General features: G+C 40.6%; 1 protein-coding gene across 1 annotated transcript in view; it reads right to left on the bottom strand.

The window, feature by feature from the left end:
* Positions 1 to 284: 284 nt before the first annotated feature.
* The window catches only part of BCL2 (BCL2 apoptosis regulator), a 98,410-nt gene continuing 81,881 nt past the window's right edge, over positions 285 to 16,813 (bottom strand). Inside the window, exon 2 of the mRNA XM_061346658.1 lies at positions 285 to 5,062. Coding sequence (XP_061202642.1) covers positions 4,928 to 5,062 — 135 coding nt within the window. The 3' untranslated portion in view covers positions 285 to 4,927. The remainder of the gene's footprint in view (positions 5,063 to 16,813) is intronic.

The raw sequence follows: 16,813 nt of genomic DNA, 5'->3' as shown, positions 1-16,813 counted from the left end.
CAGATGTATGTGAAAGCAGAATGGGTGACACTGTCCTTGGGTCCTTTGGGCACATGGTAAATCTGTGGAGTGCATTTCACACAGCAACGGCTTATCAAACCTGGGTTCTTGAATCTCCATGCACGGAGGCCTTTGAGGATGGCTGATGAATACTGGCCAATGTTGAGTAGAACATGTCAATAGAACTATCAGGAAGGAAACATGTTTCATTTATGGGATTACGAACAAAATGTTTTGAGTAGTTTTTTATCAATAAATCCTAAACAATGCAAATGCAAACCAAGTAACTCACAGTGTGCTTTATTATTTTTTCACAATATTAACTAGACAGACATGGAAAGTTTAATGGCAGCATGTTCTTACAACATTTTAAAGACAAAGAACAACATAATCATATTAAATGATGATAAACTGACAAACTACATTACCATACATACATCATTCAAAGGTACTGGATAAACGGTATCTGCTTATGTACATTTATGCTGGTGATAATTAAAATTCAAATATTCAGAAGAAAAAGAAAAAATATGCTATTTAAATTATAAAAATATACAGGGTTTTTGTGGAACTTTTAATGCTGTATAACTTTTTGAACAGATATCATTGTGTGATGAAGCTGCATTAACTTAGTATAGGAGTGTGATTTAAACCAAATACAGATTAAATTAGCTCTTTTGTCTTCCTTGTATTTAACCTTGTTTGAAAGAGAGATAGGAATGAAAAACAAAGCTGGGCTTTCACAATGAGACAGAATTTTTATACTCATAAATCAAAAGATGTTTAATTTTTCATATAGTAGTGAGCCATAAACTCATAATACAAATGAATCATTTTGCTAGCTTGTTTAAAAGTAGAGAGAAGAAAAAAAAAACTGTAGGCTTTAAACACGCTACTTCACTATACTTTTAATCAATAGGACATGTAGGTTTGTGGAGTGCAGGTGCAGAGCTAAGCAGAGTGTCATGCTTGAGGGTCAAAGCATGCAGTCGTTATGTATAGCTGACTCCCACTGCTTCAGATGGGGAGAACGCATGCATGCAAGGACTGGAGTACCGGCTCTGTATTCTCTGAACTGCATCACCTTCATGTTTCCTTGCACATCTGGTTTCAGACAAACATTTTTTTTTCCTTATAATTGTTCCTTTTTAGTACAACCCTACTGAGGCTGTGTAATCCCCAGTCACAACAGCAAATCAACAAACTTTTATAGTGACTGGATAATTTTATAATAGTTTACATGTAACTTTGTAATTGAAAATTTTCAGTAATTGTAATTGTGTAGTGCACACATTTGTGGCTGGTTTTAATTAAAAGTTATTTTCAGACTATCTTGCATAATTCCTGCATCACACAAAACTCTAGATTTTCTTACATACCAATGTCATCCTCCATATCTTCCAACCCTTTTCCTTATCTGTATATTCTCTGTTACCTTGACAGCCCCATTACTCCTTTGGTGGATCCAGTGCTTGTTCTATCAAGAAATATCCTCTGTGTCAGCTCCGATTTCAGAATACTTAGCTCACAATATTTTTCCCTTGTTTTCCATCTGTTCCTAAGTTACTGATCTGTAACAGATCTTAGGTGATCTTACAGATTATTTTTTTCAGAAGCAATATATTTTCCTTTGTTATTTTCTTAATAAATGAAGTGAAAAAGAATTAATGACAAAAAATTGCATACAGGAAAATAAAGTATTTATCTTAAATTCCTATGGATTTCCTATTCTGCAAGAGACTGCCTTCAGAATTAACAAAGTTTTATAGTAAAGAAAAATTGTGGAGTCTCTGTAATTTTTTATTCTGCCATTATATCATCCTTTTTCAAGGGAAAGGATGAAAGATGAATGAATTCCAGGTAGCAGTCCTCTTTAACCAAGGAGATATTTCAGACATGCCTTTGCTTCCCACCACTTTTTGACCTCTTCCTTTGTTGTCCTCTCATCTTCCACATCAAACCAGCTTCAGAAGTGTCCCTCTTTTTTATTTTTTACTGTCACAACTTGGATATGCTGGGAGTGGTCAGCTGTGTGTGCATACATAGTGACAGAGAATGGACTTTGACTGATGCATAGCCTTGGAGCACGGAAATCTATAAGGCATTTTGTGGGAAAAAAAGTCTTATGTGGAAGTGTGATGGAGAATAAGAAAGACAGGAATTATTGCAAAAGAAATGCAGGAGTGAGAGGAGAGGATTTTATTAAAGAAGTTCAAGCTTTTATATACATTCAATATTTTCTAATATGTTTCTTAATAAATGTATTATCAACTATCATTATACCTAATGCAGCCACAATACTGTACTATTCTGCAGTCAGAATGGGAAAACTCCATTAGCTCTTTAATAAAATAAAATCATCAACAGTCATCATGACTCTTCTTTTTGCCGGGTATTAACTAAGACACTGGGAAGTCCAGTGAGTAGACACAACAGAACACAAAATCCTCAGTATTTATTTCAACGTGTATCATGTGTCTTCTTCATATTATTTCTAAAGCAGCTTTAAAAAACTTTTGCCATTGGAAGGTATTAAAAAATAAAACCCATTCAAATTATCCTGGTAGTATAGCAGCACTGGAATTGATAGTTACTCTTTTACTACTTTTGACAATGTAAACCTTTAATAAAATAAACAATATTGAAACAATTTGAGGTCTAATAGTTCGTGAACTTTAACGGGCATATGGGCACAAATTGAAACGAAGACTAGGTTGTGAAATGAAACATTAGCTCAATACCAGCCAATTCCAGTTGTGAAACTGGCTGCAGACAAATTCGGCTTTGAAGCTGAGAAAAACCAAAGCCCACACTCAATTCACAATATTCAGTTGCTCCTATTTCAAATATTTTCACATGAACCCTACATGAGCATGCCCACTTCTGAGAGAAGCACTCTGAAAACATTGCAGGTGCTTCTAGTTTGATTGAGATTTTTTGTTTTTCTGTAATCAAACATAGTTCACATTTTTGTGTTCTTAGAAACATTTCTTATCTATGTTTCTGTAAAATCAAAAGTCATTTCAAATTTGAAATATAAGCTTGCTCCATCTTTGCTCATACAAAGTGTAGGTGCCCCAACTAAATAGCAGTAAAAATGCTGAGATGTACAACTCTTAAAAAAACAAACAAACAAAAAAGCAGCTTTGAAGACACAACATCAACTACAGCCTTAACATTGAACATATTACATTCCCAAGTTAATGGAGACATTTTGCATATAATGCCACAAAGTTATTCGGCTGAAATCTTGAGGTTGAATCTACAGTTTACTCACTGTATTTTTTCACCCTTAGAGCACTTACGTATTGTATAATACATTTTATCCAGAGCTTTGCAGCCTTTCATGTCTGGACATGCCTTTACCCCCAAATCCCAGATTTCAAAAGTTTCATAGAAAAAATAGGCGCGCTTGACAAACATTTGAAGCTGGACATTTCCATGCCTCGGAGCAGCCCCTGGGACATGCTTCAGACTCTTCCTTCGGATTTGTCGGGACTCCTGGCCCCCTTCTAGCTCACAGAAAGCCCCACTTTAAAATGCATTGACACATCTGGTTTCAGAACACAGATCTGTTTATAAAACTGTATACTGAGTATTCTGCATTAATTTTACTCGAGTTGCATTTTGTAACATGAGCAGATGACTTCACTGCCCCCCTTTTCCTCCACCCTGTTTTCGCCTGAAACGACAGTAGGCACCTGCGTGATCGAGGTGTCAAAGGCTCTCTGTCCAGAGAGAGGATTTTGAGTTTCATCATCTTTTCTGCAGACAGTCTTAGGAAATGATTAGCATGAAATAATTTTGAGGGCGAGGGGCAGGAGGATAAAGCTCACTTTCTTTTCCTGTTATGAAAATGAACTTGATTTTGGTGTCCAGTTTGATAAACAAGGATAGTCAGAGCTAATCTGTAACTCAGCTGAGGTCTGCTTCTTGCCAAATAAAATTAAGATCTTTTTCAACTTTCAGGGATTTAGAGACCACATCTAATTGGTTTCAAACCCCTGGAGGAACTCAGTAAGTAAACAGGATTAGTTGCAGATACGAGCCCACTAAAGTGGGACACAGGTCAGGTCTTCAGACTCCAGCTCTGCTCTGTTGAAGCAGGCACTTTAGGTCTCCTGATGTTTCTCTGTCAGTAGCCACAAAAAATGTTTTACTGCTGAGAAAATCATTGGAACACAATTTTTTTACAAGCCCCAAAGATTTAACTTCACACTTCTGTTAAAAAAAAAAGTATTTGAGTCAACATGTATCAGGGTACTGTGATTATGACGCGATGGTGCAACTGGTAACTTGAAAACGCGTGTTTACAAGGCATAGGCAATTGTATTTCCAACTGCTGTCCTGTAGGGATAGCCAGGTGTCCTTCAAGAAGTTGCCATCCTGACTCCACGTATGTACCATATTGAATCGATTACTCCGTCAGTTCTTGCCAGCAGGACAGGGTGAGAGCTTTGTTCACGCTGACCTTGTCTTTCAGATCCCTCCCAGCCACCCAGAAAATGCAAGGAAAATCAACACAATTACACAGCCTTTAGCAGCTCAAGTAACTGCCCTTGTAAGTAAGCAGGTAGGTCTTTGTCAGTATACTTGCTCTTCAAAGACAAAATAATCCAGGCAGCTGCATTAATTGAAAGAGAACCTAAAAGACTTTGGGGCTCATTAAAGTTAAGAATAACAACATGATGTGATGACAGATACAACTTGCAGAGTTTCTGAAAATAGCAGGTTAAAATGTAAATATCTTTTAATAAATAATTTTCCTGCAATGTAAAAATAAATGGTATTTCCTTTGGCAGTAATAGCTGATTTAATCTTTAGCTGGGAAGTTGTTTTGCTCATAAAATATCATTGTGCTACAGAAAAAAAAATATTATTTTGTTATTCTGAAAGACTTTTGTAATCCACGATAAACTGGATGACTCTACTTATGTCCAAGATAAGCGCCAAGAGTGATGCAAGCTCCTACCAGAACCAGACTCAGGATAGTCTTCAGAGAGATCCAGGAGAAATCGAACAAAGGCCTCATATTGTTGCCATACAACTCTACGAAGGCATCCTAGAAAGGGAAATAATGGAATATCAGAATTGCAGTCACTTTTCCAGAGAGGGAAAACAACTTCTTTAAGCTCAGTGGTCACCCAGCAGTCATACCCCCCAGCAACCCCCCACCCTCTCCCAAACCTATTAAAACAGTGATTTGGGAGCTATGGGTTTATGCAGTGCTTGTCACAAAGTTCTGCTTATTTCTTTACAAATATTGCTGTACTTATGGTTGTGACTTCTGCTTTAGGCATGCCTAGTCTAATAGAAAATATAGAGGCAGCATTTTTAAATACAAGTACCACCATTTTGGCTCCTGAATGTTGTATATACAAACATACACAAAGGACGTAAATAGACCTTCATTTTCCAAACCTTTAATTTCCACTGGACATGGGGCATCTATATTGCTAGTTGGCTTTTCTGAAAATGAGGCAGTATTTATTTGATTTCCTTGTGATGCACTCAGAAGATTGCATGTAGCACCCACAGATGTTTCTTCCATGTGAAATAAAGCTGTTAGGCTTGTGTTGCACCCCTCCTGGTTTTTCACAGTTGTCACCAAAAGGTCCCATGTTCCTGATAATCATGCCTTGGATGTGGCAGTGGTCTGGCTGTAGGGTCCATTGGGCCAACCAGCTGATATGACAGTCCTGAGCAAGAATTGTCTTGCCATGGGATTGTCTTGTCATTCTTGCCCTCCAGCCAAGACAATCAGGTAGAAGAAGAGGAAGAGAAGCATACAGTGATGCCATGTCTCATAGCTGACAGCAAATCACATGTCATGAGGTGTAGCGGGAGTCATCTCTCTTAGCCCAGCCCAAACCACCCTTGGTTTCTTCTTTGATCTGCAATCCTCCATGTATGGACAGCTCTTTTGTAAAGATGCTCTGTGTATGCCTGGAGGTACGTGTAGGCACCAAATGGAAATGCTGTCTAAGTAGCAAAGATAAAGTTTTTGTGACACACAAATACAGTGGGATTTGACTGGACTAGTGATGAGACTGGTGATATTCTGCACGTAAAGCCTTTCTTTCAGGCTGTAATTCCTAACTAACATGAAGCTTCAGAGCATTCCTGAGACATAGATAAATCATACTGAGTGGCATGAAAGCAATAAATAGCAAAGCTGAATGGCTTTTAAAATGTGACAGAACTGATAGCATCGTTTAAGGCAACTCTTTTATTGTGCCCCCAAACTACTGAGATAAACCCATTAAAGAGCCGTCTAATGTGGGGGTATCCTTGTCTACCTTTATGACCTTGTTTTGTAATGTTAATATGCTAGGAGGTAACGTGCCTTCTAAAAATGCATATATGTTATGGTTTCCACCATGAATTAAGGAGAGAAAAGTCTCTATTATTAATACAAACCTTCCAGCCAAGTTAATTTGCCGTAAACTGTGTAGCTGAACCAGCCTCCATCATTTGCCATCTCGTTATTGTCAGAGTAAGAGAGTTTGTGGTTTTACCACGAGAGGGCGTGTAAGGTTTTTTAACATTTTGCCATTTTGACTCCACTGAGGCACCGAGTGAGATTCAAAAAAATAATAGGTATTTGCTTCCAGAATATGTTATTACATTAAGTAATATTGCTGCACATTGTAGACAAGAGTGGATAGCAGTAGGTAAGACTTGGTAACAGAACTGCTATAGGCTTTGGCCAACAGATTGACCTGAAAATACATCTGCCTCCTGCTATTTCTCCAATGCTTCTTCCTCAAGGCAATAATTTTCAAACTTGGGTTTCCAAAGTTATATGCTTAAGTGAAAGCAGCTTAACCTTTGTGGGGGAACGTTTTAATACAAACTCTTCAATGCGGAGGAAATCTGGCAACTTCTGCTTAGCTGCCTGATCTTTCAAATAGACATTTGCAAACTCTGGCCTTAATATTCTGCTGCGCTGTTGCAGAGCTGAAAAAGCATACACAGTTTGCTGTGCGGCTCTTTGTAAAGCTGCTTTTATTTCTCCTTAAGGCTATGATGTAACACAATATCCTAAAATGTTACAGACTGGGCTAAATCCTGTTGTCGCCAGTGCAGGCTCACTGACTTCCACAGGAGCTTTGTCTGTATAGGGAGTTCAAGATCAGGCCTTATGAAAATACAACAGGGGTAAAGTTCAACAGTTGGTGATATTATTATGGGTAGAAAAGAGAGGAAATGAAAAAAAACAAACCCAAAACCATGGAAATGCAAGTCATGTGAATACATTTTAGCATTAAGATTTTCATGGTTTCTTTCTGTGGGAAGGTCTCACTTCTGTATGCTCAGGAAAGCTGACGCATACACAGTATCAATACCAAAATGAGCACATTTTGTGCTTCCCTGCTATCCCAGTTTAGGAACATTCCTCCCAGTCTGTCCGGGAGGCTATTTCTAATGATCTGGTAAAGCTCCTGGTATGGGTATGAAAATGGACAGAGGGTTACAGTGAAAGTCAAAGGCAAGGCAGAAGTATGGTATAACCTACAGCTCAAAAGAGGAATGTTAACAAAAACTGTGCAGCATGCAGTACTTTTCTGCACGAGAGTATTACAACAATAACATGAACCCAACCTAATGGTGTCTGCACTATATATTACAAGTAGCTCTTTATGATGGTTCCCCCTCCCCTTCTCAAACATCCTGATTAGACCTATTTCCGAAGCTTGTTTGAACAGCCTGTCACTATTTGTTTAAGTTTCAAACCTGTTTTAAATAAACACATGTCCATTTTATGTACTAAAACAAGGAGAGGGGGGAGGGAAGTATGACCCCTTGCTGAAAACTATTCTAGCACAAAGAGAACTCTAAACAGAATCTCAACTGTTTCATAAGGTTTCTCTCCTTCTGTAAACCCATGTATTTGTCACTGGATTTTTGTCACCTAAAATGGTCTGTTTAAAATAAGAGAATCTCTGGTAAAATAAATAAGATCAGGAAAATTGCTTGAAACACTTGATGTCCTCTGAAAAGCACTCTTTATAATGAAAGCAAGGGTCCCCTTGGCAAATAGACCGAGGCAGGTTCTGGCTTGGTCAACCTTTCTTACATAAGTCTTACATAACTGGAAAGAAAATGGTTGCAGGCCTTGCTTTTAAGACCTTCAAAATTTAATGGAAAGTTATATCCTGGATATAAAATTCTATCAGGGCAGTTAAAATTATATGGAAAAGAACTCTTCATTCAGCTCTGTAAGTTTTTAAAAAGTCATTTCTTAAGAAGCTTTTATTAAGTCAAATCAGTCCATTGCTGGTTTACTATACCACTTTACACTGACTGTTTCTGAGAAGCAAGGAAAGTGGCAGTGGTGAAGGGAAAGAAGCTCTGCCTAAGCTGCTTTTAGCACCAAAGCACCTGAGATGCCTGTCTTTGCCTACCTAGGCTTGATTGTCAGGCCAGGAAAACTGCCCTGAGGGCACCCTTTGCTCTCCTCTTGCCTGTTGAATTATATGCAGGGAGGACATAGCATTTTCCTGGCCAGAGTTCCCGGGATTTGCAGGGAGCCCAGTGCAAAAATTACCCTTGGAGGAGTAATACTGCACTGAGACAGGGCAGTCTCAAAACAAAGCATCCACATCGCCCTATCCTGGTCTTTCACTGGCCCAAATTTGGCAGCTCTGATCCAAGAAACAAATGTCAGTTTTTATTACATGGGCATTCTTTGCTTCCACACTCAGCTGAGTTTGTTCTGTCTGAGCTCTTTTACAGCTCAGCCTTCACCCCTGCTTGAGAGGCAAGGCACAGCTTCTCGTCCACAGAGAAGTACGTACTTCCCATAGGCTGAGCCCAGCAAAGCATTACGGATCTGATGTCTCCCTACTGAAAATATGGAGGGAGAAAGCAGTTTGAGCCTGGCTTTTCTGACTAAGGAGGCACTGGGGAGAGCAAACATGAGGAAGTAAAGGCTTCCTTTTTCTACCTGAATCAAACAGCTGGTGAGGAAGTGACTTTATTTCCCTCGTTATCATTGGGTTGGCAGGATATCCTCTTGAGCCACATTGTATTGAATGAAGAGCCGGTGAGAATTCCATTTTACTGAACGGCAACTGCCTTGCAGCTATTTTACGCTGCTCTCTCTGTGACTCCAAAACAAACAAACAAACACACACTAGCTCCTGGCTTTTGAAGAAACTTGCGCAGGTCTGAACAAAGCACCTTTGCTACCCGGAGTGGGAATGGCATTTGCACCAATGCCAAGGTTTAGCAGCTGAATGACTTCCAAAACTCTTGCCTGCATACAAATGACATAAATCCTCATAAAAGCTTTCGTTTCTGAATGGTAACTCATTTCAGAAAGAGCCTGGGGAGGGAAGGAGGGAGAAGACAGAGCTGGTTAAATCGTCCCATGTTTTCTATGCAGCGAAACCTCATTAAAATGTCATTATGAAGCTAAAGAGAAAAGTTCTTGGAACACAAAAAGTAGGCAATCTGTAGCTGTTCTTTTCCCAAAGAGTTTATGGGTCTTTTACGCAAGCCTAAGTCATGAGTACATGCAAATCAGGATAGCTCAGGCCTTGACTGTGGTGTGCCAAGGTGTGTTTTTTTCACGAGGTCGGTATCTTTAGAGAGGCTGGTATCGTTTTACACTGGGGAGTGCCAACACACTGGCAGCCATGCCAGGTGCATGTTATCAAATTATAATGGGAAGGAAAAGAAGGTGTCACCACACAAAACTTGCTGACCACGGGCACAGAACCTGCCTGGGGAGTGGCTTCAGCATGTGCACCTCTGATCAAATCCCCATCCCAAATACTTCCTTTCCTCCTTCACTTTTGCCTGTGGTAGAAACGGCTTCTGACTTTGGACAAAACTAGTTCTCATCACAGTGGTCTTACCAAACTTCTCTGTTCCTTGTCCTTGCTGTCTATTTGTATGAACTCTTTCATGGGTGAGCCTGTAATCTTGGGGGTATATCCTGCAGATCCTAGTCTTGCCAGGCTCACACTGAAGTCTGTGTGCATTGAAATCAGTGGAAATATTATTTGCATAAGGCTGACTAAACATGGCACTCAGACAGAAACATCGAAGGAACAAGGACTAATCATGATTAGGTTTGTTCGTGAAAACTGATGCATATGCTTAGGAATATATAAATCTGAGTGGTTATAGTAACAGGGATGACTATTCCTCCTGTCCACGCTCCTAGAGAGTGACCCTGCTGGAAAGCAGATTTCCTCCAGACCTCTGCACCATGAAGCACAAACTGGGTAATGGTCATGACATCTCTTTAAACACATGATTTGTAAGGTGTTGATCATTCAGCTTGCATAGAGACCCATGCCGTGTTCAGACTAGGCTACATTCTTGTTAAACCAAGTCAGCCTGAGAAATGTTTCAGCAATTTAGTCTTGGCGTCTCTGCTTAATTCAGTTAGACATGGCTCTGCAATATGCGAAAGCCCAGACCCAGTGGAGGCTGACTTGTTTTCTTATTCCTGGAAAAGCCCACACTAAAATGAGGTATTTCTGGCATCAGCATAATGCCTGTAATGTCACTACAGCAGCTAGCTGGTGGTATTTAAGGGGTGCTGCTTTTGAGGAAGTGGTATTAGCATTAATGAGAGAAAGAAGGTGGGAAGGCCTTCTGGACAAAATCCTTAATGTTCAAACAATGTGTATCCTACTTGGGTAGAGTGCTAGAAGCTGTGTGTAACTCCTACCTAGAAAACAAACGAGTCCCTGCACATATTTTCGTGACTCTCAGTTGCACTGAAAACTATTCAGTTTGAGACTACCTTCTTCTTGTTCTGCTCACATTTATCAAACCTGTTCTAGAAGGTTTTCATTCACATACAACAGTAAACTTGGGAAACACCGATTTGTGGATCACTTGTGGATCACAAGTGTCGCTGAGTTGCTGTGGGGACTCATCTCATGCTGTAACATCGCTCTTACACCTGCATCCTGAAAAGAAGCTAGATGCATTAGGACCCTTGCCAAATGTTCAGAATGACTTTAGCATGAAAACAATGACAAGAAGGGTCTTCATGACAACAGATACATGTTCCTCACAAAATCTTGCCTAAATTCTCCATCTTGCTCATAACTTACTTCCAGTATGAGTCCTCTTATACTGGAAACAGCCTACCTAATTTAAAAGTCCAAATGTGAAGATGTGGCTGCAGCAGATACACTGGTAGTAGAGGGAAATGTGAACACACCCCCTGTTATGTTCCCTGCCTGCTCCAGCTGCCCGTGCTGTTCTCGGGCTGCTGCAAAAGAGTTAAATCACATAACCGCCTCAGAAATGGGAACCGAAAGTAGCTGCTTGTAGAAATGCTCAAAGCACTGTGGCAGTGTTTGTCACCGAGGCCATGGAGGGTTTTGTTTAACAAGCGTGTCCAGCTGTGCTGGGCTGGAGGCACAGGTATCAGCAAAGGTAGTGAGAGGAAAGCAAGACAGCAAGGCTGTGAGCCTGGTGAGGAGGGCCTGGCTTGGGGTGGCCCCAGCCAGAAAAGCCAGAGTGTGCATGCAAACAAGTAGGGTAAAATCAAACCAGTCTGAGCAGGTTGGCCCATTGGCTGAGCCACGAGGGAGCAGTCATGCATTTTTCTGCTTCTTGTTTTAACATCCCTGAGGGAAACACTCGATCCCGTGTTTGTTGTCTCAACACTCCATTCTGATCCAAATCCCTTTGGCTTGACTAACTCGTGCTCAGCATTGAGCAAGAGTAGCACAAAGCTGGGGGGCGGTCTTGGCGGTCCTTGGTGCAGGTCACGCAGAGCCACCAGCACCTTCTGCTGATGTGCCACCCACTCCTCACGTGGCTTGAAGCAGGCTCTCATTTATTTCTATATCTTGTGACAATCACCTGATTTACAGGGCCGATGAGACAACACAGCTAACACTATGATAAAGTAACCTCACGATACATCTGCAATTTAATGAGTAAGTGCAAGAAAAGCTTGTGCTGTAACTTCAGTGGACAGTTACACTTCTACCAGCAGCCACCTGGAAAATATGAATTTGCGCATGTGTTTTCTTTGGCAGCCTATACCTCATTAGCAGCCCAAACCACTTCTGCTCACCTGTAAAAGCCTTATTTGAGGCAGAGAAGAGGCAGCATTTTTTGGTCGTTGCTTTCTCTTGCCATTTCCTAAATCAGCCCTTGAGTGCTGTAATCCACTGGGAATGGTGTCAGTAGTGTTCAAGGCCAGGTTGACAGAGACTTGGGTGATATGATCTAGTGTGAGCAGTGCCTGCCTATGGCAGGGGGTTGGAAATAGATGTTAAGGTCCCTTCCAACTCAAACCGTTCTATGATTTTGTGATTAGCTGTAGGAGAGGCAGACGTGTCCTGGCAGTCAAGCAGCTTGACAAAGCAAGCTGCATGTGCCCCCCTTCCAACACAGCGGATACACAAGAGGTGGCCTCTTGGTGACTTGCTCCCTGTTTTCATCATTTCACAGCTAAGTGATAATGGGAAATTAAAATAAGGGGAAGCTCCTGGTCTGCATCTGTTCAGAAGAGATTGGTTGTGGTTTGGATGCCTCACCTCCACTCCTCCTTCTTGTCCTTTCTGTCCTGTTCACCACTTGCACAAAAGCACAAGAACCAAAAGACAAATGGACGATGAAGGAGTGGGAAAAGGAATGACGAGAGTCTGCACAGACTGAGGCAAGTGGGAATTTAGGACAGGCAAAAATTGCCTGTTGCCACAATAAGCTGAATCCTACTTTAAAGCCAAGAGAGTTTCATGAATAACCTTGCCTTCTGGGGGCTCACAGGTTAAGGTTGGCTGTTAAATCTTGAATTTTTGGGTTCATCCAGAAAGTCCCATGGTAAATGTTATCAGGTAAAAGCTAACAGAGACCATATGAAAAAACAAGGAAGAGTCATAATGTAAGAATACAAAGAATACAATTCACAAAGACTTTGGAAGGACTTTGTTTTGTTATTCAAAACAGCTCAAATTCATTTGCATACACAGTTGTAATCCATTAACTATGACCTTAGATTTATTCAAGTGCCACCACACAAACCCAAAGTACGAAGACTTAATAAAATGCAAACCACCTCTGCCCCTCCACCTTCAAAACCAATGCCAAAAGAAACAACAGGCATCCTACAGAAGTGGGATCTTCTCCCATCCAAAAGCAAGTACCACTGGGATGTCAGAAAGCAACATACCTCCTACCCTTATGTATAATTTAATTCCCCTGTAAAAAGAAATGATAGAAGACACAGCACAAATTCTGTGTTTCCTTTTAGCAGGAAGCTTTAAACTGAAAAATGTTAGAGAGTAGTAAGCAGGAGAAAAAGGGTTATTCTGTTCTTCAGGGGCTTTGCTGGTGTCACTGTTCTGGCCAAATCCCTTGATGGACACATGGCTTATACCAGCTTCAGGAGTGTGCCACCATGGTTGAAGTACCTCCCAAACAATGTGAGTTATACTGGCAAAAGAACTCCTCTTTGGTGTAAGTCTACGTAAGTCTACATAGTGGGGAAGGGAATAATGCCAAAATAGTTATCTTTGTAGACTAGGGATGTGATTTTTTCCCCATGAGATAGTTATGCTGGCCAGACTTTGTCATGTAGACCCTAGGAACTTTTATTTGCAAAATAAGACTGTAATTTATTTTAACCAGATGTTCAGCACTGATCTGTGTCTGTGCATTCACAGTGCACTCCAAGTCATTTTTACTGTGAAAGACATATACCTTGGACACCGGTAAGATGTTAAAAATATAGCACTGAGACTTAAAGGCTGTGATGGGCTTTTCTTTCCTTTTGGTGGTGATAGGTAGTTCCCAATGAAGTAAGCTGGTGTTCTGGGTATTGAGTTTTGCTCCCATCAATCGAATTTCCTACGTGTCCTGTCTCAGCTCTCCCAGCTATCAGATGTTCACATCAGGTGCTGGAGCAAGCCGTGCAGTTCCTTACAACCTATTGGCTGCTGGGAGCGCAGGGTGAGAGCTGAGGTGACCAGGATCTCTCTTTATTTTTTCAGTGAAGAGCAGGATCTATCAGTGCAAGTCCTCTGAAAAAAACAGATGTCTGTTTTCTTTTGTGCCTGGTGCTCTTGAGATGAGGCAGAGGCTCATTCTGCTACAGGAGAATGATCAGCAGAGTGGTCACATAGCTGTCACTGGAGCCTGATGTACCTATCACTGTCAACAAGTTACACGTACACAGTTTTGGGAACAGCTGAAATACAGCTCAGCCTGCATTCCTATGGCCAGTCATTCAAAGCAGAAACTAAAGGATTTGGGTAACTGCTGCTTCTTTTTATTTTTTTTATTATTTTTTATAAGCCTGCATGTCCTTGCAGATCATTCACAAAGGCCTGAGCATTTCTGTTTCCTGTTGACATCCTTTGAAAGGGAGAATGCCGATGGAAATTGGATCTTTTAATGAACACTTTTTGTGGGCAGCAAGTCAGATGAAAATTCACTAAGGATTTAAATCTATCATTGTGACCTTGAACTAACAGCATGAGGAAGGATAAGGCTGTTAACTTAGGCAGGAGAGATTAGTAATTACTTCATGTGTTGGTGTTTCCAAGGAAGTAGAAATTCATGCAAAATTTCAGATATTCAAAGGAAATAATAAAAACAAAATTTGGAATATCAGCCAAGAAAAAAAATACATGCATTACCTATGAAATCAGTTTTGAAAGCTTTCCCACTTTCTAACATAAATAAGACCCTGCAGGTTGAAAACTGCAGATCAAAATTTATATAAGCTCCTAGACTTCATGATTTACTATTTTCAATACTTCTCAGTGCAGGTGGGTCCACACAGCAGAATGCAGTTTTACAGAGAGGAAGAGAAAGTTGGCCTCGCACTGAACAGCCAGGTATAGGGCTGCAACCACTTATAGGTATATTAGAATCCTACTCCAGGTGGGCTAATTATTCCTGCTGTGAAATCAGTGCAACAACTGTTTAGGGACATTTCAAGTATCCCTGTGCAGTGCTGTGCTGTGCTGTGCAAATGTGCCCTGCGGCATTACTGGAGAAAAAATTATGGATCTGGCTGTGCACAGAGCCTTACAGCACTGCCTTCCCTGTACAGCTATGTGTGCTGTGACTCTTGTGCCAGCAGCTGCTGCTGAAAGGCCAGTCTCTCTTGCCCAGTCACTTCAAAGTAGTCTCAAGAATTTCATTAAAGCATTAATCTGCAATTAAAGACCTACCCTTGCTTAAAAGCCAGAGGACATGATTACAAGAGCTAAGGGATTCACGTGTTGTAGAAGGAGAATGACTAAATCTGGAAGTAAGTACAGCTATCATCTAGAGAATGACCACAAATAACTCCTGTCTGCAATGACTTCCTGGGTCTCTCTGGGTGATGACCCCTGCCCATTTTGATGCTCTTTTCATGGGAATTTTGCCATTGCTGTCATTGTGCTACAAGCATTCACCCCCAGGTCTTTCTTCACTGATATCTGCTGCTTCTTCCCCTGAGTGGGAAGGCACAGGGATGGTTTCCATCAGCTTTTTATGAATAGGGGCTTCCTGCCACAGGGAATTCTTTCCAGCAATTCTCTCTTCCAGCAGTTTATGGCTGGATCCTAATGCATAAGTGACATAACCCACCCATGAAAGCAGCCTTCAGAATCTCCTATAATCAACTGTTGCTGCTATAAGTTTAAACAAACCCAGGAAATCACATGCAAAATTCTGTCTGTTTTGGTATCTAATCTTCTTCTATCTAGGTTCTTATACCACACACATTGCTGTGGTATCTGAGCATCTTGGTGCCTGGATGCAATTCAGTTAAACCCTTTTCAAGCTAGCAGTCTAAGCTGCACCCCTAACACTTCTCCTACATGCAGCCAACTGTTTTGCTATGAGCAAACTGTGAAGAAGCTTCTTCAAAGGCTCCCTGAATGTACCAGCTCCACTTGTTTTCTTTTCCCAGATAATGTAAAGTTGGGAAACCTGCCAAGCATCACACTAAACCGAAAGAGACATTCAAATTGCAGTGAGTACAAGAGCCAAAGAAGCCCAGCCTGCCAGAATGTTATTGTAGCATTCTCAAGAAGCTCACGGCATTAAGACTTCATTTTGTTGTGTGCCTGTCTGTCTAGAAGATGCTCCACTGGAGGCCAGAAAGTCATTGCTTCCTCAATATTAAATACAAGTGTCTTAGCCAACTGCAAACCATTTGTTAGTTTCAAACTTTCAAGTCAGTTTTCTTTAAGATTTGAAGCATTTGATCTTGCAGTTCCTGTTGCTTGAAACAGAACTTCTGCTTTCAAGATTTTAGATATACTCTTTTCTGATGACCATACAATCAAAGCAAGGCCACAGACAGGGAACAGAAGTCAAAAAGGTGTTGAAAAGAAGCTGTATTATTTCTGAATGAGAAATGCTAGATATGGGCTTGACTGATTAAAGCCCAAGAAAGAGAAAAGAAACAGATCACAACTTATCTACACTTTAACAGTAAAGTGGCAATCCTCCCCCCAGGAGGAACCATTTATACCATATTTTGGTATCATATCAAAGCGTATTCTGACTCATTAACTGAAATATTTTGTGCTGGTGGAAAACAGTTATATCAGCAAGATTTTGTCTACAGAAGGGTTTGCTGCAGTATAATTTATATCCATTGAAAAAGTCAAATGCATAGCCAAAATGGGTGTACAGCGAGATAAAACATGGAGGGAAATCCTCAGTCTGATATTTTGGGCTAAAATGTGTTTGATTTTTACAAATTTGTGTTTTAAAAGTTCCTGCAAGTCTATATAGTCAGCAGTTAAAAACAAAACAAAACAAACAAAAAACAAAACTAAGAAACAATTTAGAGCAACACAAGCATTAAGACACTAAAAGA

The sequence above is a fragment of the Neopsephotus bourkii genome, unplaced genomic scaffold, assembly GCF_033783945.1.
Source record: "Neopsephotus bourkii isolate Nb327-2 ecotype Australia unplaced genomic scaffold, CSIRO-AGI_Nbou_v1 NB_272, whole genome shotgun sequence".
In the NCBI taxonomy this organism is placed as follows: Eukaryota; Metazoa; Chordata; class Aves; order Psittaciformes; family Psittacidae; genus Neopsephotus; species Neopsephotus bourkii.
This window is presented reverse-complemented; position numbering and strand designations above follow the sequence as displayed.